General features: G+C 39.3%; 2 protein-coding genes across 4 annotated transcripts in view; both read right to left on the bottom strand.

Moving 5' to 3' along the window:
* col7a1l (collagen type VII alpha 1-like) overlaps positions 1-7,237 on the bottom strand; it is a 60,262-nt gene extending 53,025 nt beyond the window's left edge. For all 3 annotated transcript variants that reach the window (XM_067582247.1, XM_067582249.1, XM_067582248.1), the window contains exons 1-4: positions 7,150-7,237; positions 3,300-3,480; positions 2,388-2,547; positions 595-688 (exon numbers count right to left, since the gene is read on the bottom strand). In XM_067582247.1, coding sequence (XP_067438348.1) covers positions 595-688; positions 2,388-2,547; positions 3,300-3,480; positions 7,150-7,225 — 511 coding nt within the window. In that variant the 5' untranslated portion in view covers positions 7,226-7,237. The remainder of the gene's footprint in view (positions 1-594; positions 689-2,387; positions 2,548-3,299; positions 3,481-7,149) is intronic.
* lrguk (leucine-rich repeats and guanylate kinase domain containing) overlaps positions 7,235-23,468 on the bottom strand; it is a 36,578-nt gene continuing 20,344 nt past the window's right edge. Inside the window, exon 19 of the mRNA XM_067582259.1 lies at positions 7,235-7,322. Within this exon, the coding sequence (XP_067438360.1) occupies positions 7,319-7,322 (4 nt within the window). The 3' untranslated portion in view covers positions 7,235-7,318. The remainder of the gene's footprint in view (positions 7,323-23,468) is intronic.

Here is a 23,468-nt window from a genome sequence, read left to right as displayed (position 1 = left end):
GGTGTCAGAGGTGCAGATGGGGGACACTGAATCGCCTAATGAAAAATGGCTGCGATTAGTACACCATCGGCTAATGAGCAGTAATTATTGCCCCGCTCCCAGCGAGGGGAGTAAGTTGTGTGTGCTTATGCATGTGTGTAGAAGAAAAAGAGAGAGAAGGGAAGGTAAGGTATGTGTGTTGTGTAAGTAAACTTGTGGGTATACAGCAGTGTGTATTCATGGGCAGGGAGAAAGGTGTAGGCTAAACTAGCTCTGCTGATGCAACACACAGTATCAGAAAGTACGCTTTTACATAGACGGTACAGGAGCTGAATTAAGCACTTACTTATTTTAACATACATATTTAGTAGATGTTGTTTTGCTTGCACCTACATACACTTCATATACACTTGTTTGAATGCACTCAGACACATTGAAACAAGAATCTCACACATACTCACAAATGCCTGCACTGAATCAAATGAATTCAAATGTACAGGACATGAATTTCTAACTGCAAACACTGCAGATAAGCCGGCAGAGCTCGGATAAAATCTGAGAGGCCGCTGCAGTGGGGATGTTGAAGGAATTCACAATACCGTGCTCCCCACTCACCTACTGCAAAGAGAGAAATCCCATTGTCAGCTACAGCTCTGGCTGCGGCATCAACCTGGTCGTCTGAACGTCCGTTTGTGATCAAAACAGCAATCTGTAATGAGTAATTAATGAGTAACAGATTCATGAGACAGAAAATCACATATGTAAAGATCTTTAATGTAATATAACAATATCTCATTCACACACTTAGATTAGATACATTTATTAGATTTAATTTAGATTTATTAGATAAATACAGCATCCGCATTTATTATAAAAGATCAAAGTCAATCGGTAATCATATTAAGACCATGCTGCTACAATTACATGACAGACTGTGGCAATAATTCACATAAAACATAAATCTAATAGTTTAGATAATAATTCATGTGAGTATATGGTTTTAGTGTTCTGAATCAACGTTTGACTTGTATTGTGCGTGTTGATTTTTACCAAATGTATACTTGTACGAGAAGTTCAAATGTACCCTCCAGAAAACATGTTTTTCCGGGTAGAAAGAGTATCTTTTGCAAACAGTATTATGCTCATAAAAGCCCCCATGGACTTTTGACATGGTTTAGCTCATAATTGAACGCATAATTAAATAAATCAAACCCAAAGACAAAGTGGAATTCAAGAATGCTGGCTTGCAACTGAGACTGATAATTTGCCCATTAAGGAAAATTTACTCAGTTCATTCAAAGTTCATCTCTCAGTCAATGAAGAGAGGGTTGGAAAGCATCAATATGAGAATGTAGCTTCTTTTTGCATGTGCTCTGACAGTACAAATTCAATATATCAGCCTAATCCTCAATTCTCTGCCTTCCCGCATCAAGTGTGCTGGTGCAAGATGATTCGCACGCACTCTCAGAGATAGAGAGCTGATTGGAATGCTAACCAGCTGTGTTATACTGAGTCTACACCACAGCATAACACTGTCAGGGAAATGTAGCTGATAGAAAGGGAGAGTACTTGGAGGGAAAGTGCATTTCAATATTTGACAAGGCACTTCTGCAACAAGTTTAGTTAGGTTGCTGACTATTTCATGTGAGATTGGGTCAAAGGCTAAGACCAATACATATTTAATTCATAATGTTTTAGGACCCGGTCAGAAAGCAGCTAAATCTCCTTCACTGAGAATCCATGGAAGACCATCAATTGTACTATTTGTGGTGTGTCTGGCAATGCTGCTTAGTCGAACCTTATCGACAGCTATGATCATGTTGAATCAAAATTGCCTCTACCTTTTCCCTCTCTTCTTCTCCAAGCAAAAGACAAAACAAAGTATGTTGCCAGTTGTAACTTTCTATCAGACATATTCTCAATTTGTTTTCTGAGCATTGTAACAGGACCGTCTAACCAGATTCCCAGAGGTGTGAAAAAGGTAGACCAGCTTGTTTTGTTTGTATTTTCTGCAATGTTCTTTGGAGTACAAATACAGACTCCTTAACAAGTTATTTCATTCCACACAGGGGAAGAACATATGTTTTTAGTCTTTGCAGTTGTAATCCAAAAATAATTTCCCTGTTGCTTTTGTATCCACACTTTGACATACATTTAGTAAGATTGAAGCCTTGCTGTTTAAGATGTGCATGGAAGAAGTTTAAGGATCTTTAGATGACTTTGTTTGCTTTTGTTTGATATTACCTACAGGAATTGTGGGATTGTTTCAAGGATATTGTGTTGCTTTTTCTCTACTTTGCTACCTTATCTATGCTAGACACTTGCTGGATGCCAAACAATCACAATATTGCAGATACAAGCAGAAACCCTGGCGTTGTCTTAACATCTCACTTTTAAAAGCATTGTACCTTTGGGGCATGGTCTCGACTGATGACAGGGCTGAAAACGGGATCGACCAGAAACTGAAGGGCATCGCCGATCCTCTTGGATCCACCTTCATAGCGAAGGTCTCTGATGGCTCTGAGCACCTCATCCAGAGAGCTGTAGTCTGTCAAAGCAATCCGCATCCTGCAAGGAAAGATTTACTGGGAAAACTGGTCCATGTGGAAAGGATGGAACAACTAATACAAACATTGTTATCAGTGTGTTTAAGTCTGCTTGCTGGGACGACCCAAAACTGGCAAAAGAGGCATACCTTTTTTCCCCCTGGATTTTCAACTTGAGAAAGCTCTCTAGAGATATTGTATCATAGATTGGCAACAGAGGAAGCTGCATCAAGAAGCAACTTGCATCTCTGAGGAATTCTAGTGGTTGTGTGCAAAAAAGTGGTATAAAATGGGAACTCTAAGACTAAAACAATGGATGGAGTAACTCTATATCTTCTCTGAGGAATAAGGAGACCTTTCCCACAAAATGGGACAAATGAATGACCTTCACAGCAAATAATGATGGATGACTGGATGACTCTAGGGACAATGTGGACATAACAGTAGACCAAGAAATGCACATCCCACATGGATCCTATGCTTTCTTTGTTTATTTTTCGCCTTTTCGTTTGTAAAATACATTATTATTTATTGAATTATTACAAATAAAATGTGGCAAAAGACAATGCTTTTTATTTTACAAAAAAAAAGAAGTCAACAAACTATTTTCTTTGAATTTTTGGATATTATGTAACGAAAAGTGCACTTCTTTATCAATAAATTTCATCTGCAGTAAAGCTAAATGAGTCTGGCTTAATGGTAATTAGTCACATAGATGTGTTCTGTGTGTCACCCTTTGATATCTTTATATCCATGTTTGTCTTTGAGTTTTACCTTGGGATATCCCCAAAGACAGTGACTCCAAAGCGGACCCCCTCATCTCCAACCACACTGTCCTGGAAGGAAGAGATGATGGCTGAGATGAAGTCTTTGACACTGGAGAAGCTGATCTGGCCCACACTCCATGACTCATCCACCAGAAACACTATGTCTGCCTGCACCACCGTCCTGCATGCTGAGGAAAGAACAATGGTTGAATTAGTGTGTGCACAAGTGTTTTCTGCCGCCTTAACCTTTAATATTCAAATGGATTCGAACAAAATCCAATGCAAATCTTTTTTAAAGGTTAAAGGGTACAACTAAAGCAATGTTTTATTCCAACACTGGCCACCAGATAGCAGTCTTGTCCCATCATGTTGAGGGTTTTTTCTTTTACTTGCCTCTGTCATGCAGCCAGAGCACCACACAAATCCCCATGAATTTTTAATGAGACACAAGTGAGCCGAAGAGACTATCAATATTCTGAGCACTCCAGCAATAAAACTTTAGTACAGCAATGAGGAACGCTTAGAATAATAAGGTAAACACACCCAAAATCAGGGTCAGTCCCCTCGCTCACGCAAGCAAACGCATTTAACATACAGTAAGGATCTGCTGCGTTTGGAAGGATTTGGATGCTTCAGATGCACACACTAACACACATACCCATACAGTACTAACAAACACATACACACACACAGATGTGCTGCGTCTGCAAACGCCCTCTGAGTCAATATTCTGGCATTATATATGCAATAAACTACAGTGACGACAGCATTGATTAGGCTTGTGAATAAGAGATAGGCACCACTGATTGTTCTATAAGTGATAAGTCAGCTTCTCTGCTGTCCTCTATTTCATTACCAAGCTTTCTCTCCTCTATTATCTCGCCCTTCTTCCTTTGGCTGCAATCCCAGGACTCACTGGGGGTGACATATGTCTCCAGCCCATGGCGACCTAACATTATGTTCTCCCTCACACACTATACATCTCTGGCTATACACCAAGGAAACAAACTATCATTGGGAATACCATTTTCGATCCCTCTCCTGTGCAGAGCTGCTATCTTTACCTATGGAAGCTATAGTGTCATAGTGGATCCATTGCAGATGCAAAAAAAACACAGTTAAAACCACTGATGCAAATTCACAGGATACAACAATGTTCATCCAGGCTCATATAGGCAGCCATGCACCCTAGTATACACATGTGGCTGTTCCATTTATTGAGATACATTTTCTACTCAACAGATTTCTCTAAAAACCACATAAAACATAGTGGAGACTTTGAGCAAGGAAGCAGCTGGAGACTGTTCTCTGTCAGACAGACACAGACTGAGGTGGAAAACAAGATCAATTATCCAGAAGTTTGTCCGTATGAGCTGGCAGGTGAGAACCACATGCCTAGGATAAGGAGATAACACATGCTGAGGGATTAGAATGGTTTTCTTGAAGGTTATCTATGCTGATATTTCAAAGGTTGTATACAGCTCTGTGTTGGACCACCATTGATTTCTACATTAGATGTAGCTCAGTGGCTCTAGCATATGCTGCAGAAAATCCTGCCAGGAAAGAAATAGTCTAAGAAATAATGATGCACCACTGCAATCAGTCCAAATAAGATCAAGAAAAAATATTTAAGCCATCGTAGAGCACAAGTCTATGAAACACAAAGGGCCATCGGGTTCAGATTTCATCAGACAAATGAATGTTAAAGTTCCTGTGAGCAGCAAAGAAGCAAGATGCAAAGATGGGATGGCAGTAATTTGCAGATAAGCGCAAGTAATAATAGGACAGAAATAGCAAACGATAGAAAGAACAAATACTGACAGAGTTTCTCACAGTCAATATGATAAATGCACAATCATTGTTCCAGCGTACCTTCCCCTTTGAGACAGTCACTAGATGTAAACAAGCAAGTCAGTCTGGTAGATTTTAGATCTGAGTCTACCATTCTACTCATAATGTTGTGCTTCTTATTTGAATTTCATTTGGTTCATTATGTAGAGGAAAATAAAGGCCTAGGGGCAACCATACAGTCTACTACTTAGCTGGCTGACACCAGGTTGACACCTGGGTCAACCACAGGGAACTGGTTGTTTCTGAACCCTGATTATGCATATGTTTGGTCCTACTGTCTATCTCGTCACATGGACTTTTTTGTTAGAGTAAGGAATTATGCCTTAATACAGTCACAGAAGTAACTTGCATTATTATTCCCCAAAATAGATAAAAAAGCATGTTGTTTGTACCACTTAACAGGGTCTGGTTCTTCTGATTTCAGTTGTGTATAATATTTGATAGTTGTGGGTGTCTCTTGCATACACACATTAATCAAATACAGCAATGTAGATAATTGCATATAAGCTAAACAAACACTGGGTGAGTTTGTAAACTTCTTGCAACAAATTTCATCTCTCTTTCCTCTTTTGAGCACGACTTTAGAACTCACTTAGAATTATCACACGAGTCTGTAGTTCCCCCTCAGCTAAACAGAGCATTTTTTGTGACTTGCTGGGATATATGACCTTACCAGCACCAAATGGCAGAATAACAAAGTTAACAACTAGCAACTGTGGAGCATTTAGCAGCTAAAGAGCCAGATATTTTCCTTCTGTTAGTAGAAACCAAATCATAGATGAAATGAGTGAAATGAGAGTGAATATTGGACTTAGCTAGGTTATATTTGGGGGGACATAAACACACCTCCAAATGAATGCTAACGTTAATGCTACATTAAACATCATTGTCTGCTGTTTGCCATGTCATTATAATGATATAAAGAATTGTGTTTATAGCTTAATTCCACTGTCCCTAAGCAAAAAAACAACAAACAAACAAACAACTGACATTATTAGTGCTTTAAAGTTGAAACATATGCCTTTGGTATCAGCTTAACGTTAGCAATCATTTGGAGTGGTGTTTATAGCCACCTGGGCTAAACACTGAACTAACATTACAGTAAAGGAAGCTAAGAAGCTCCATAGAGCTGGGTGATAATTCTCTCGATTCATGTTAATATAAGATATTGATTAATCGAGCTTTAAGCTGACAGCTGGCTTATTGATTCAAAATTGACCAGGTACCCCTTCCTGTGTAATATTCAACACTAGTCATATGATGGCAGGGACAGTCATATGTGAATTAACACTGTCAAGAATTTAAAAAAATAACTGTTGCAGAGGAGCTGTAGCTTCAAATATGGCCTTGGGCTATTTTTGTCCTTCCGTAATTCTGCCCAACGACTTTACCAATTACTCTCTGCCAACCACATTCCATTTGGAGAAAATCCTACTTTTGATTGGCTGATTGACCTTTTGGTGACATCCAATAGCATCAGAGGCTAAGGTTCTGTATCTAGTGGATGGGTTTGACAGGCTGGCAGACAGAGTGCTGTTGCTGTACATGAGGCAAGCAGATGTTTAAATTCCCTGAATAGAAACAGTCTGGAGAGAAAGTGGAGCTGAGTTAGTGTCTGCCCGTGTACCAATCCAGGTGTGGAGATTTTAATGATGAAGCACTTGCACAGACTGTGTTCATTGAGCTACTGCCCTTTCTTTGGCCTGAGCATCTGACACTTCTAATTCTTAAATATGACAATATGACGTGTTTTTGACTTAAATTAAGAAAGTGGTAGTATCACAAAAGCAGTATTTGGCACTTATTTCAGTGAGTGAATGATTGAAAAACTAGAAAATGACATGAGAAAAAGGTTTTTGGACCAATGAATGACTGGAAAAGTAAAAGAAAAAGCTTGGTGTTGTTATATTGGTAGTTGAAAATAATAAAGAGTAGGAACATTTGAAGCAAATTAATAAATTGTGTGTGTGAGTGTGTCCTTTGGGTGTAGGAATATCATCTATTACCTTCAGCTTGTGCTGTGACACTTTGATGGGAGAGAGAAAGGGACAGTAGAAAGATCCAAACAGAAGAGCGGCCCATTTCGATCACCTGCTCCTCCTCCCAGTTCGTCTCTTCACAAATCCCCTTTCTAAATTGCGCTCCACAATCATCAATTCCAACTCTTCTTTCCTCTTATCTGAAAGTATACAGATGAACAGAGAGTGGGAAAAAAAAAGTCATTAAAGGCACTCAAAGATAAAACATAATCAGGCAATTTTAATTTGTAAAGGACTTGTGATTCTAATGCAAAGTCAAGCTTTTGCGAATTGCCAAGAGTTTTTTCCTTCCAGTGACACAGTGTTTAATAAATGTATGTGCAAATGTATCTATCAAGGTCCCTTATAGACTTACAGACAGGTAGCAAGACCTTGACAGCTCATTTTACATGCCATTTAGCTTAGCAACTATAAATATTAGGACATACCACATTACACATGAAAAATATGCAGCTTGGATGCCATTGCACTGTTTATTAGCTATTGCAATTAATGGTGAATTCAGTGTTTTGGTTAGAATAAAGCTGTAATAGCTCCCATCATCGTATGTTTACAGTTGCAAACAGGTGCGCTCCCTGTAAACAGTTTTACAACAGATTTCAATGAGGCCAAGGGTATAAAAGCATCACAGAGCTTTTAAACTGTTTACTATGAAGCCAGCTATCAAAACCGGTTATTGGGAAGTCTAGACAAAGGTGGATATTAAAAGTTATTACCCCAACAATCCATCCATCCAGTCTTACATAGCAGAGATACTCCCAGATTCAAGCCACAGGTTGACCTGGATGCATGCCACCATTGAGTTCACATCAATGAATAAAAAAAGTTGACACTCCCTTAGTTTTTTTTCTCTTATCTTTGTTGTTAAAGATTTTTGTTCCACCAAAGATTGTGCAACTCACAACTGGAGCCAAGTAGTGTGTGCAATCTTATAACCTCAGTCTTATTTCCATACAAACAAAAGCACAGCAAGTCCATCCTCTAAATATTTACTGGCATTTGCACTGTGTGATATATTATTAATACAAAATGATAAGTTAACAATTAATAAACATAACAGATAAGTATGTAAGTAAATTTGGAATTTTTACGGGAAAAAAACATAAAGTTTCAGTTTATTTAACCAAGTTACTGCTTGCAGCGTAAGACCAAATGGCTGCTGATAAAAACATATCATTTATATAAAATAGATCATTTTTGGTTACAGGACATTCTCTCAAATCATAATTCCACCCTAACTAACTGCTAGGCTTGCTTTCCCTCAAACACACAGTAATACTGTATATGTGAAAAGGTCTGACTGTGAAAACAAGCTCAAGGAAGTAAGATAAAGTGCTTCATCATATTTTACTGAGAGATAAAAACCCTCCATGAAATTACTTGAAAATGACAGTTTGTAAGGGCTGCCTCGCTTTAATTCAGGCAACATTTAAGTTTAACTTTGTTTTAGTTGGTAACATGCATTCTGGACTGAAAATAAACAAGTCAAAATATGATTTATCAATCTGTTGATTATTATTGCTGATATGATATGAAAATCAAAACCGCAAAAAGTGGAAAAAAGCTTGAAAAGAGGAGATGTGCAGCGCCATTCAGTAAATCCAAGTAGACTGACAGGTTCAAGGAAGCTCTTGCATAATTCCACATGTGCAAAAGAAAATTTGGACTAGTCAGATAAACCTCTGGACCATATGCACCTGTCCTAGACAGAGGATTACCCAAACCCCCTGAGGACCGGCAATGCCCTGGAGCTCACGCTGCAGAGGTGGTTATTTACAGAGCAAAGGCCAAGACAGCATGGCTAATCGCTTCCGATGTGAGTGTGCATACTACCTTGCACTTGGTCAAAAAAAAAATGTAGCACCACAGCAAATCTGCAATAACAGGCACCGAGTGTGACTAATTACAGTTTCCACTCGCCCTCTGTTATATTTTGTGTGTGTGTTTTGGTGCTTTATGATTGACCAGGACACGGTGACACCATGGCAAATTTGTCTTAAAAAGGCACCATTTGAATCAAATTCTTATCTCAACTTGCACGCGGGCATATCATTCATACACTTACAAAGACAGATGAACACACAAATACCTGACTTTGTTTTTTTAAGTGTGGTTTTGTTTATTTTTTAAGCTAAGAGATTCACAGTGTAGTTTTGCTTTCTCTTTACCAATATTTCAGAAATCAATAATATCAAAGTTCAGCTGTAGATGTGTGAGAGACGGGTTAATGGAGATGGCGTTTGGCAGTGTTTCTGAGAAATGACAGCAGGACAGGTACATTTAGACAGAAAGCACAGCCGGTCTTCACAGCAATCTAGATGGAGGGAGAGTATAAGCTGTCCGTGAGAGTAAGTGGAGGAACAGTAACGCTCTAGGATACAGAAAATCCTATTCTTTTCTTCCTCGACAGACAGAGGAAATTTCAGGTTAGCATGACAGAGATTAGCCCCAAGGCTACAGCTTTTGACTTGACATAATACACTAAGTGGAGGCAATTCCGTCCCATTGAAACGGTGAAGCTGCTTTACTGGCACATTATCTCCCACTGAGACATGTACCTTGGAGAGTATGGAAGTGCGCTGCAATGATAATATCTTGTAGTATCTTTACTGCATTTGTGCTGCTTTACTGCACACTTACTGCAACTCAAGGACCCTGTGGCTAAAATGCAATGAGTGTTAAAACCTTCCCTTGTATGTGTGGTGAGTACCACAGAAATGTATCAGCAGAAAGTGCTACAATAACATTCAGTTAAGTGAGCATAATCATTGCCTAAGTAGAGTAAATCCAACACTTAAATCAGCACATGATACCCTGGCAAATGAATCATGCAGCAGTAACGGATTATCCCATTTGAAATGAATGAACCTCCATCAGAGAGCAGCACGTTCAATGCATTAACAGTGATCTAGGGAAATGGTTCGTGCTGTTATGTTTTACATTAGCTTGCTATCCTCCACACGTCTCCGCATAAGTGTGCATGTGTGCTTAAGTGTCTGCGCATGTGTGCGCTGTATGGGCATGTGCTTTTGCAAATTCATAAGCATAACATCAAAGACAGATCTGCCTTCACTCAACTGCAATACATGACATGAAAACATAACAGATTTCTGTTGGCTTTAATGCTTCACATTCAATCTGTCAAGTTATCCATCAGTACACCTATACTGTACAACCATTCCAATGATGCCCTCATGGGGCCATATTTCAACTAGAAATGAATGTAATAATAACAGAAAAATAAATCAGATCAATGGGAAGTAATTTGAATTTCTGAAAATTCCTTGCAGCGATTTGACCACCTGGTCTAACAAAGTCAGAATGGCTGAAGGCTGAGTCGTTTACAACCCCTCCAGATGAAAGTGAGAGCTGGCAGGGCTTGAACTCTAATGTAACACAGCCAAAAAACTGCATTCTCCCCCCTCACATACCAGTGCAGATCTAAGATCTGTCTCTGCATGTGTCTTCTACCGGAGTGCAGATAGGAAACTCAAACGCAACTGTTTTGATGAATGACAGCCGGTGCAGAGGTACACACTTACTATCTTGTATCCATCCTACAGCGGGCTTTCAAACAGGTTTGCATGGGAGCGCAGAAAACCAGCAGGCAAGCAGAATCTGAGTTTTACGATGGTTTCAATATGATGAAACAGTTTTTCTTTTCATGTCATCAAAAGCTAAAAGTGAAAGAAGTTTTCTGAACCATGAATGCAATTCTAATGTTCAGCAATGTGCAAAAGAAAGTAAAAGAACCTTGATTTTAGCTTGACATAGATGTGAGTCATCCAAACAATTTTTAAAAGGTTTGATGAAGTTAAAACATGATCCACCACTTCAGTCACTGCAGCAATCATAACTCATTCCAATAATACCTTTAGACATTCTGCTATTATAAATCTGAGTCAGACAACATGCATTCAGTGATCCTACATCAAAAACAGTTGCATATCATGCCCATCTCCCTCCCCTCTGTTTCCTGTCTGCTTCTCCACTGTCAGCTGTTGAATAAAGGCAAAAATGCCCAAAAACATATCCTTAAAAAAAAACTGTTGCATAAGACTGCATCCATCAGTCACAGCACGCTGGGATCACAAGAACCTTGTCCACCCTCGCCAAGGAGAAAGTAAGTATTGTGTCTGAGGCCTTTAGTTTATCACCCTAGAGGATTAAATAATGTTACCAAATGAAGTTTACTGTCTCTGGCCCCCATACTCCCTCTCCTTTTCCCTATCTCCTTTTTTTTTACACACACTCGCTCACACATCGAAGACCCTGCAAGTCTAACTGCGTGTCAGCTATTTCTACATAATGGCATTTTCCACCTCACCACTTCACAGGATGGATTATCCCTGTAGGTGGGAAACTGGTAACAGTGAAAAGGCACACACACACACACGCCGCTCAGAACTATGATAGCAGATATCTTTGGTGCAACATAATTCAGATTTACAGCTAAAACACACACTAACAAATACACAGCTCACAAGCTGCACTGTCTTAATATCACTTTGCATTTGCAGTCAGACAACACAGACAAGTCTATGCATGGGGGGGGACATACTTTCATCTCCTGTCAACGCTCTTACAAAGACACAACACAACCTGGTATCCTCTTATTATTCATAAATGCACTCGAGCTGACATGATTGTAAAATGTGTGACATCTTGGTTTTATGCTCTCATTGAGTTTTGAATTGTAAAATCTTTGCATTAACTCCTGCAGAGAAGCAGAGTGCTCAAAGAAGAATGCAGGCACTGAATGGACAGTGTATCTAATTGTAAGTGCATGTTCTTTGACTCAGCTGGACAGCACGTTTGCAGCAATTACTAAAACTTAAAAAAGCAATTGAGACAAACAGAAAGGAGGCGACCAGAGAATGCTGATATCAGACAGATTATGCTGTTTAAGGGGGAACTGTGCTGTAAAGAGCAACAGTGAACAGTGAAGGCACAGTACAAAAAGTGTTGGCCTTAGTCCAGACACTTAGGCTGTAGAAAGGGTATCCGGGCAGTTAAGAATCCAAAACTACTCTGTAAAGCACCATATTAAAGTGCAGTAAAACTAATGGGTTTTGACTATGGCCCTAAAATGGGCCCACACATTCTCACTTACCACTCCAGATAAGTGAATCATCATTATCTTCCCAATCCAGGTGATTTCTTGAGGGCAAAAATAGCCCCTAAAACACACAAAAAAGTTTTATCCAAGTCAGGCGAGAAAAAAAAGTCTGGAATTGATATTGTATTCCTGCAAAGGTGGTTATCAGAGATAATCGACTGAATGCTACATGAGAATTAATCTGTGTATGTTTGTCTGTATCTGAGTGAAAGAGGAGGTAGGTGTGTTTGAATGTGTGTGAGAGTGAATGAATGACAGAGACTTTCTTTCCTGGGCTTGGCTAAAGCACAGTAAAAGTTTGGGGAGAAGGGTGGGGGTGAAGCTGCTGCAACCTGTTGGCTCCCGAGAGAGACAGAGAGACTAAGAGTGAGAGAGAGAGACAGATAGAGAGAGAGAAGTGGGGGTTACTGAGGAGCTTTGACCCTACAGGATTGTTACTGTGCTACAGTGCACATGCACGTGCGTGTGCATTTGTGTAGTGCATGAAGGCATAGACACAGACTGTCAAGTTTTCACCTCAGGGTGACAGGATAAGCAGTGTAGTAAAATGATGCAAGCTACTTGGAGGCAAAGTCTGTCAACACCCACAATCATAATGTAAGTTGGATCATCTGTAAGTCAGGAGTGTGAAAATCCACAAAAAACTGTGTTGGCTACACACTCGAAGACAGGAGTCAGCATGGACGACCTCTGCAACGAGTGGTGAATATAATATTAAGATTTGACAACTTACTCATTCAGTGCTGTTCATGTGTCTTTAACTGCTTGTTTCATTTCTGCTGTTTCATGTCATTGACATATTTTTGGATGTGAAAAAACTACCTATGCTGTTATTTCAACTACATCCGTACCCTGTCTGTACATGATATTGTATTCACTCTAACAATAGGTTATATAACATCAAATAAGTGAAATACCTGATGATAAAAAATAACAAACACAGCCAAGGTCAATTTGTTGAAGCTTGCGCTCTTATATTACTCACATACCTCTGTATTCAAGGTGTGTATACTTAAACATAAACCCAACCCAATGAGGTTGTAGAGCAAACACTTCTCAAAACAAAAAGAGGATAAATCAGTCATGTTTTACAAGCTCTTCTCAGTTAGAGTTTGTGTGTGTGTGTGTGTGTGTGTGTGTGTGTGTGTGTTCTGTCTATGTTTGGTGGCACTGGGTCACCTTTAATGGTGGACCCCAGGAATGTGGTAACCAGTTTAATAGGGTTTAGCCAGCTGTCAGTCTTGACATGCTATAACTCAACAGACACACACGCTTTTCAGCTAGGACAACAGCGGGATCTGGCTGAGATGCAGATTTTGATGACGGTGTTGAGAAAGGACAGGGTACAACATTATATGTTTGCAATTACACAATTGTAATATAAAATACCTCACACACACAAAATTACAGTGGCAGCCACTGTCATCTCCATTAACTCCCAAACAAACCATTTTGGGGTTGATGTTACAAGGTGGCAAAATTGCAGCAAACCTATACTTGATGACTCATCTGATGTGCGTCTGTACACAGACCAAGAAAGCATGAATCCACTACATTTGCATACGAGCCTTTCAGCAGAAGTACATCGAACAAATTGTAAAAAGCTTGGTCATTCAGTTTTACCTCAAATGCACTTCCAACAAATAGAAATGTCACTTTTGAGACATTTTCATCTCCCACTTGCAGACATAGTAGGCTGATTGAACATCTTTGGAGCTATGAGAAACTCTGTCTAAATAATTCACAGATTACATGATATGGAAAAAAGTGAAACTATTTCAATCTCTACTAAGGATGGAGAAGGAAATACAGCAGCTCCACGGGATGCTACTTTTCAATGAGTCCTCTGCAGCCTTTGTGAACCAAATCTGGGGGGTGACTGCTGCTTTCATCGGCATGTATTGTGCCAGCAAAGTGGCATTTTTAACAGGCTGGAAAAGTTTACTTTCTTATCTGTCCAATTTCATATGATGGTTACTCACCATGAAAAGATGCATGGTTGTTCATTTAGACTACACAAGCATGTGCGACAGTGTAAATGAATGTTAGATGTCAATGTGAAAGTCCTACCTTCTTGCATCTATTCTGCACTAATACTTTTCCAATCAAGGCTTCTTAAGGATGCAGCAGCACTGCCACACCAATCGTGTAAAATGAGGGTCTTCTACAGAGAATCATGTGTGTGAGGGGATGGTATTCTGTTGTAGAGTCAAAGGTGCTACACTCTGCTTTGACCTCAGGGCTGTCTGTGCTAAGTGCTGCCCTGCCGCTGACCCTCTGCACATGTTAAGGAAGTTCAGGGGGGCACATCAATCAGGACCACTTTCACTAGACAGTCAAAGGTGATTGTGTCATATACCTCTCTTCACATCAGTGTTGTCCCCTGGTACTGTAAAATGGGCCTCAATGTAAAGGGAAGCCTTTATTAGGCTACTACTATAATGTCACTACTGACTTCAGGTCAGACTTTGAGAGGAACATAACTTAGAAGTACCTTACACTGTAAACCTACTACTATATTCACCACTTTACAGTCTTGATAGCTTCTCAAGCTCAGTTACATCATGGATGAATGAGCCAAACTATCTTTCAGTAGCAGGTGTGATTAGAAATAAAAGGTGTTGTGGACCTGTTGGGGGTATTCAGATGGGGAATATTAACCAGCCTTGTCTCAGCTAATTGCACTCCTTCTCCAAGTGGGCCTAAATCCCCCCCAGCCATGAGAGGTGCCAGCACGAAAGTGAGCTTTGATTAAATTCACGCTGTAGGCTAACCACAAAACAATCATGTGCATTGGGAGTCAAGAGAAAGAATAAAAGGAAGAAGAAGAAAGAAAAAAAGAGGCAGGGAAAACTAGCAAAAGCGCAGTAAATTAGCAAAGCCATCGGGAGTTCAGAAGGGAGGGTGTATGAGTTGGGTGGGTTATAATAGGTACATGTGTGGACTGGGAGTAAATACAGAGGGCAAAAGAATAAACCAAATGTGTACACACAGGTACGTGGTTGTCATTCATTACAGTAGGAATCCCATGGGCTGGCCAACTCTACTGACAGCGCAATAAAAATATCAATCACAGGAAATTACATCCCCCTGGTTATACAATAGCGTCTTTTAAAAATGATTTAAAATTCTTCTCTCCATCTTTTCTCCTCCAAAAATGCAGATGGCAAGTAGGTAAAAATAAATACTATGCAGACATCTTCTTTCTGACAGTTCCCTCTTCTTAAAAGCCATATCAATTCCATAACTACTGTGTTACTGCCAAGGCCATGATGATGTATGAAATGGAGGTACAAGTGAATATAATTACCTATTAATATTCAGTTTGGAGGAGCCTTGGTCATTCACCATTCATGCCTCGTGGCAGCTTTTCAAGGAGCTACTTCTTCTAATTTGATGAAATACAGATTTAATGCATTTCTGAAATCTTCATTTCTCCGCCTCCTTTTTTTTTTTTTTTTTTTTTTTTTTTGCTCCACTGGTTCCATTACAAAGGTTATGAGAATCAAACATTACTTCAGCCGCTGGTTGTAAGGCACTCCGTTAATTGTGCGATTTCTCACATGGCACTTTAATTATGTAAAGCTGAGGCTTTCAGTTAAAATTTAGAATTGATTATTTCATATACAGTGTTCCGTATAATTGGTGGGTATATTACAGTAATATCATTAGATTGGGCTCAAAATGGATATGGTGGAGTGTTTTTTTCTTTTTCCTAAAATATATCAGCAACTCTGAGCTGAACTTTGACCACCTACACTTTGGAACATTTTATGATTAAACTTTCAGAATCGGGACATTTCACCTGCTGCTGCAGCATGAAATCAGCCTCGGAGGCTTGTTTTAATTTGCTCCCCTGCCCGCTTTTGTGTGCTGTTAATGTAACTATATGATAGACTGACAGCATGAGATGGGTGTCAGACAAATTTGATGCTTGTATCCGTTTCTGTTCAATGCTGTCAGCGTTGGCACATTTGTTGGAGCTTCACACCAGGAAGATGGGCAGTATCTCTCTCTGGCCGGAGGCTAATGCAATTCTGACTCACATCCATAAACCATACAAGGTGGGCAGAGTGCCCACTGTTGCCAACTACAAAAGGTCTTCTCTGTGCCAAGCCTTTTAGCAGTGCAAACATACGTACACACACGAACACACTGAGCAGAGATACACACAGTCAGAATAAGCCACAGTGTGCACAAGACCAAAACATACAAAAGCTCATACAGACAGACACATCCACACCCTCTCGCTCGCCTCTTGCAGACAATTTTTGTCATGATAAATTCATTTCATAAACCATGCGACTTCCCGTCTCCAACTGAGATACGAGCTGTCATGGCAACAGAAGAAAACAGCGGTTGCAGCATTAGGGCTGGTTTGTTGGGACAAGCTACACCAGAGCAGAGAATTGAGATGCAGCAGAAGTCTGGGCTGAAAGAATTAGTCATGAGTGTGTGTCCAATTAGCCTACCACTCTGAAGCCGACAGAGGATATCAAAATAATGAACAAAACCAGTTCTCTTCACTGTGCTTAAGAAGACACGGTGTCACAGTAAATCCAATATTCAACACAAAGAGAAAACTAAAGCTACACATGTAGAAATGTGAGTCAATAACCTTGCAAAAAACAACTACTCTCTGGTGTGGTTCTGGATTTTGGCCTAAAACTGAGTCCTACCAATAACATCAGTGTATGATTATGAACATTAGATTGTACAGATTGTCTGATATATGTGATTTAGCCATGGTATATAATGTCATGATTATATAGATTACACTGAAATGTAAGGAGGTAATTATGTTAATTACATAACAACATAAAATTATGAAGGCTGATTTAAAAAGCCATCCAGTCAATTAAAATGCTGTGACTGTAGATTATGTAGCTATGTGCAGTATACAGCAGATCTAAGAGATTATGTCTGTTGATAACAGAAGACAACCCTTTTGCATCTCAGGAGTAATGAGTGTGTGTCTGACCTGGAGAGATGGTTTACATGCATGTGGGATTTTTAGGAACTAGACAAGCCCTTGAAGGTCAAAAGGCAGCAGCTGTCCACATTTGACTTTTGAACCTTCCAGGTACCACAGAGATAGAGGGAGACAGGGAATGAGGAATTATGTCTGTCAAAGAAGGAGACAAGGCACTGAGCAACTTTTTGAATTTGTCAGGGATAGATATAATGTCTCTGCCTGGGTGACTGTGTGTTTGTCACAGAAAGAAAAAAAAACAACTGATGGAAATGCTATAACTTCAGTATCATAGCTCAGTGCAGAGGTGGAACCTTCAAGGATTGAGCTCCATGAAGTCATGCCCAGCTTCCAAACATCCCTCTCTGCATCATACTCCAACACACACAGGATTTGAGTGAACTTGTTGAAACAACGTCTAGAGAGAATTTTTTAAACTGTGCATATATGATGAAGCTTTGCTCAAGGGGAAAACAAGAACCCTCTGTAGCTGGGCTGTGTGTGTATGTGTGTGTGTGTGTGCACCTTCATTTATTTTATCTAGTGTTTAGTTATTTTGCATGATTTATTAGCCATGGTGCCTGCCTGCCTGCCTGCATGCTGCACTCCATCCTACAGACTCATACAGACTCCTCTCACTTGGCAGTCCAAATGTTTGGCTGCAAAGCACAAACAGCAGAGAGGTTAAGCTACTGACTTGTAAACCCAGGTGTTCCTGTAAAATGATACTGCTTAGTAAAGCATGAGAATTTTGACTAAACTCTGCTAATTAAACTTCTCGGAGAGTAGAAGGGAAAATTGACAGAATAAACAGCGCGTTAAGGTGAATGCTTAAAAATGAGTAACCTCTGTACAACCCATTTGGCAGAAAGTGACAGAAAACGTTTTCCCTGGGTGTTAAATACTCAGTATTTGAATAAAGCATTTATGTTTATGTTAGTAAATATAGATAAGCACAAACATGTAGAAAATGCTGCGGTATATTTAACCGGCTGGTTCACTAGCGTGTCACCCAGCTAATCCAAAAGGTTGATTCTTCATCCTGATCCCTTGTAAAAACACACAATATTTATTGAAAAACAAAGGGAGTTCATTTAATAAGGTTATTATGTTATAAAGGAGTTCACTGCAAGAATTATGACTGTGCTTTTTTTTCTGCACAGTTGAACATAATCCAGCTTTAGTGAGTAGAGCAGAACTGGATTTAACTGAGCTCAGCGAGCAGGACTGTGAAGGACACTACAGAGTTTATTCAGGTATGCAATATAGTGACATTAGTGCTGGTACAAAAGTACAATTTTACAAGGAAAATCACCAAGTGTATGACTTTGAGAATGTGTTTACTTTGAAGAACAACACCATTGTGCATTATGAGTTTGTAGTTATATTAAAAATCAACAAAAATGATAGTTATTCTGATGTCAGCCTTAAAGGAGGGGGCTGGCAATAATCTGTTTTCTATTATTGTCAACAAATCTTCTTAAAAGACAAAAAAAACAACATTAGTCCGTCTGTCAATACTTTCTGTCTGTGGCAATCAGCCTCCAGCCTATTCGTTCCTACTTAAGACATAAATCTTTAAAAACTGGTCATTAATACTTTCAAAATTAACCAGGATATGAGCTCATATCTGAGGAATTTGTGTATACTGTATAAATACACTTATAAAAAAAAAATACCTCCATCAGTCAGGCAGTGAACTCACTAGAATGTGTCTTGTGTTGTATAATATTTCATGTTGGCCACGGCTGAGAGATGACACACACACACCCACAAGCAGAGACAAGTCTGCTGTATGTCTGCTGAGAGCAGGTCACTGGAGCTCTGCGGCAGTACTCAATGGAATGGAAAATGGCCGGGGGGGCGGACTGCTGCTATGAAAGCTGCTGCTTCGTGTGCATTATACATAAGTAAGTGTTTGCATAAAAATACAGGAAAGTACTTTTTTTTTGCATATAAACATGACAGCCAACAGAGATGTGGAGGGGTAAATGCGGTTCAAACAACGTAGAAAAAAGATCTTAGCATAATTCCTAGCATTATCCACGACCTGGTGTGTGTTTTCATTAACTGCAGGTAAGGTTGCCATTTACTGACCTTCACAATGTTCAGATTTGATGGAAACAAAAACAAAATTAAGGTAAACACAAACACATGCACACACGCCCTTCCTCATCCACCGACATGGTCTTTTTCTACATCAAACTCTTGTCACTGAGGTCCACAAACCATTTCTTGCCAGGAGTAAATGGATCACAAATGCATATGGTCGGGTGAAGGATTTCAAAGCGGGGACACCTGGGGGGTTTCACAACCGTCCCATAACCTTTGTCCTCATAATCTACCTCTGCCTCTCCTCCCTCTGCTGAAATCTTCTCTTTTGACTCTCTCTTCCATCATGTGCCCTTTGAAATGTCCCACTTTGGTCTAATTTAATATGCATGGCACAGTTGGGGATACGAGGACAGTAATTTGTTGGATAGACTGAGGCATTCGGTGGATCACTCGATTTCATGGGAAGTAGACTGTGGGTGTACAAGGCAATGACTTTTGAGAAATGAGACGATGGGAAGAAGAAGCAGTAAAAGGAGAAGATACAGTGAGAGATACATATAGAGGCTGGCATTGGCGATTTTAGACTCTTTAGGGGTGCTCAAGCACACCTTCATTTCATCACAGTACCCCTAAAAAAATTATTATTATTATTATTAATTTTTAAAAAATCATTTTCAGCCCTCTAACATTAGATTTTGCAAACTTGTCTGAGGGCTTAAATGCTTGTTAATTGAAAATCAGCACCGTTCAACATTTCCTATCCATCCCTAGTTTCAAATTAAGCACACGAGATGTAGCTAGGTAGTAAATTTAGGATTTCATGGCACAGAAAAACACAAGTAAGTTGAAATGTTAGCAAATAAAAATTTGCTGAATATTCTGACAGAGAATGTTGAGTCAGAGTGGTTGTTATTTCTGTGCATTTATTTGGCAATGTATCAACATAATTTTAATGGAAGACTTAGAGGTGAAGAAGTTATCAGACACTGACGTTTCAGAATGAGCCATGATGTTACCTGTAATGAACCAGAACAAGCCATAATGTTAGATCATCTTCGAGATAGCTTGCTTGTAAATTTGCTAATTTCAGATTTTAAACACGACAGTGCGTGAATGTCATTTGTGTGGGTGCTGTTAAAGTTAGTTAAGATTGTTTGTGTAGGTCATAGAGTTAAAGCACAGTCGATTTTAGACTTAGAAAGTCTCAGGTTATAGTTCCACGATGTGAATGGTGTCAAAGAACGTTAGCTGGCGCTGTTTGTTAGCTAGCTAGTTTGCGTGCACACTTGCCCGCTAACAAGGTAACTGATGCACTTTGTTATTTAAGTTAAAATAGTCACAGTGTTTTTTATTCTGATAAAGTTGGGCCTTATGGTATATTTACAGTATAGTTGTGAGCAGTGAATTGACACATTGGAACAGAAAATGTGACTCGTTCTCTTACTGCAGCCATTGAACTTTTTCAAAGTTGTTTTTGGTCTCAGATTGTTATTTCTAACCAGTTTGCTTCTTGCTCAGGTGCGCAGATTGGAGGGACAGTCTGATTTGACAATAATTTCATTACATGAGGCTTCTTTCATTGCTTGAAGATATGGTGGACTGTCCCCATGGAGTTCAGAGACTGAAGCAATGTTTTGTACATTGTGCCTCATATCTGCTTTGCTATAACTTGATTTTTTAATTACTTTTCTAGTCATTACGACTGAGTCTTTGCCTGAGGTTTCATTAACTGACTGATGGTCCTCTCTAGAACAGGTGTATTATATTGAAATCTGTTAATTCTGAACCATTATTATTATTATATACTACAATAGACCACCCAACTAATTAGGTTGCTTTGAAATGTAACATTTTGTACCTAACTGAATTGGGGTTTGCCAAAGTGAGTTTGTTGAATACTTTTGTGGTGTAAAACTCATGTTACTTACTAGTAATTTATTAAAATTATTATTGTTTAAAAGTAAAATATCATATATAGAAATATATTAATGTATCAATTGTTATCCAGTGAAATGAGTGATTTAGCAGGGGGGGTTTGCCAGGAACTGTATGCATGTCACATTCTCGTTAGGAGCTGAGCTCCACTAAAGGTCTGATCCTAGAATTGCCCCTGGAGGCTGGAGTGACACAGAAATGGAAAAGGCTTGCAGAAAACAGCTGAAAAGTAATGATTTCTGAATGACAGCATGAAATACAAAGATCCTAGAGAAAGGGAGCATTGAAGGGGGAGAATGAAAGAACGACCCAGAAAGCAAGGTTATTGCTAACACATGGAACAGTCTGGCCTTTCAGGCTATTACTGTATGGTTCAGCACTTCTCGCAGGAGAGAAAAGCATGGGAGACAGATAAATGAAGTGATGGAGACAACATGTATAGGAGGTGAAGAAACAGACTGATGAGAATAACATCTGCAGAAAGAGAGAAACACATGGAGAAGGAGGAGAGAAAAGGTGAGACAGATGGAGAGAGGAGTGGGAAAGAGAAAGAGAATGACAGAAACGGTGGTTGGAGGGGAGGGAGATAAAAGGTATAAACCTGTTATCACCCTTTGGAGAGCCATCGTCAAAGCAAAGGTCAAAAGTATAATCAAAGGTCAAAAGCCCTAAAAATCAAAGAAAAGATCAAATAAGTGTAGACATTCACACATCCACACTTTCTCTTGCTTTCTCACACACACATGCACAGGCTGTGAGATCCCACTCAACTGTAATAGAAACCCACAAACTCCTTTTTCCTTCCCTTGCTCAGCCCAGCTGTAGCCCTGCTCCCCCTGAGGCGACCATTCCCTGGCTCTGAGGTGAGGTCAGCCCACCCTGGAGGGGGCAGTATTGTTCCAGTAAGGGGATTTGTCTGGGCATGTCTACCTACTGAGATCTCCCTCCAGCTGACCCACAGCCTGAGGGGACCAGCCAGATGAGGCATGAGAGGGAGGAAGATGGACATGTGTATGTGTGTTTGTGTGTGTTTTTCTTTCTCTGTTCATTTTAGTTTTCTTTCTGTTGACTTTTTGGACATTACTGCTGTGCTGGCTTGTCACCTCTAACGCCTAGTGTCTCTAACAATAGCTGAAAGTTTTAGGTACAAAATCCTGTTATGTAATTTTGCTCAACTGCAGTGCTTTAGTTTGTGTTCTTACATAAGAATCACTCTGATAACTTTGTTATACCGCAACTCTCAGAGAGCGTCTTTGATGTAGGAAAAGTAAATCACTGAGTACAATTATTATCACCAATGTTTTGTGAATCCAACTGCTGGTGTCAATGATATGACATGGTGTCAGAATTATAGAAGAATTAGATGACAGGTTTATTAATGAATGAGTAGGTGAAGGAACATAATTCTTATACCAATATAAGCTACACATACAGTATAAATTTCTTAATATAGTTTTTCAAATTATACTTTACATGAGTATCACCTATGTGGACAAATAAACTTTGGAATATCGATCTATTAATATAAAAGTGTATGTGTCAATATATGAGATGGCTGGATGAAATGATGGAGAAAGTAGGGTTTCAATAGTAGAGAGGAAAGAAAGGGGTAATTATTACTGCTTATCAGAACCAGCAGTATAAAGTATTATTGGTAAAGTCCTTACTGTTTCATGAATGTGAAAATGTTCTATTATTCTCCACCAAAGAAGCCAAGATGAAGATGACAACTGTTTCTGTGTGTCACTTGGCTTTTAAATAAATAAATAAATAAATAAATAAAAGATGAAAATCAGAAGAACAAAGTAAATGCATGCACTCGCGTGTGTTTCTGTGCACATAATTGTTTACAGTTTGCTGTCATTGAGTAGCGAGACATTCACAAGGCAACATTAAATCAGGAAAAGAAATAAAAGGTGAGTAACATCTCAGAAATACAATGTACTGTACCTGTTTTAGGAGCTAGAAAGATTCATGATCACTACCAGCCATACCTGGTTGTACTATAACAGTGTAAAGGGTCATATTGTTTTAAATTTTCCACACCAGTGCTAATACAATATGGATTTTCATTAGATTACCAACAATACTCTTTTCAATACCTTACTTTGAGCAATAAACATGTTTTTCTACAAATCCCCCCTTTTTATTTAAGAAAATCAACCAAAGCTCTCAATGTTAAAAGTCTAAACACAAGCAGCCTTA

Source organism: Thunnus thynnus, chromosome 23, assembly GCF_963924715.1.
Source record: "Thunnus thynnus chromosome 23, fThuThy2.1, whole genome shotgun sequence".
In the NCBI taxonomy this organism is placed as follows: Eukaryota; Metazoa; Chordata; class Actinopteri; order Scombriformes; family Scombridae; genus Thunnus; species Thunnus thynnus.
This window is presented reverse-complemented; position numbering and strand designations above follow the sequence as displayed.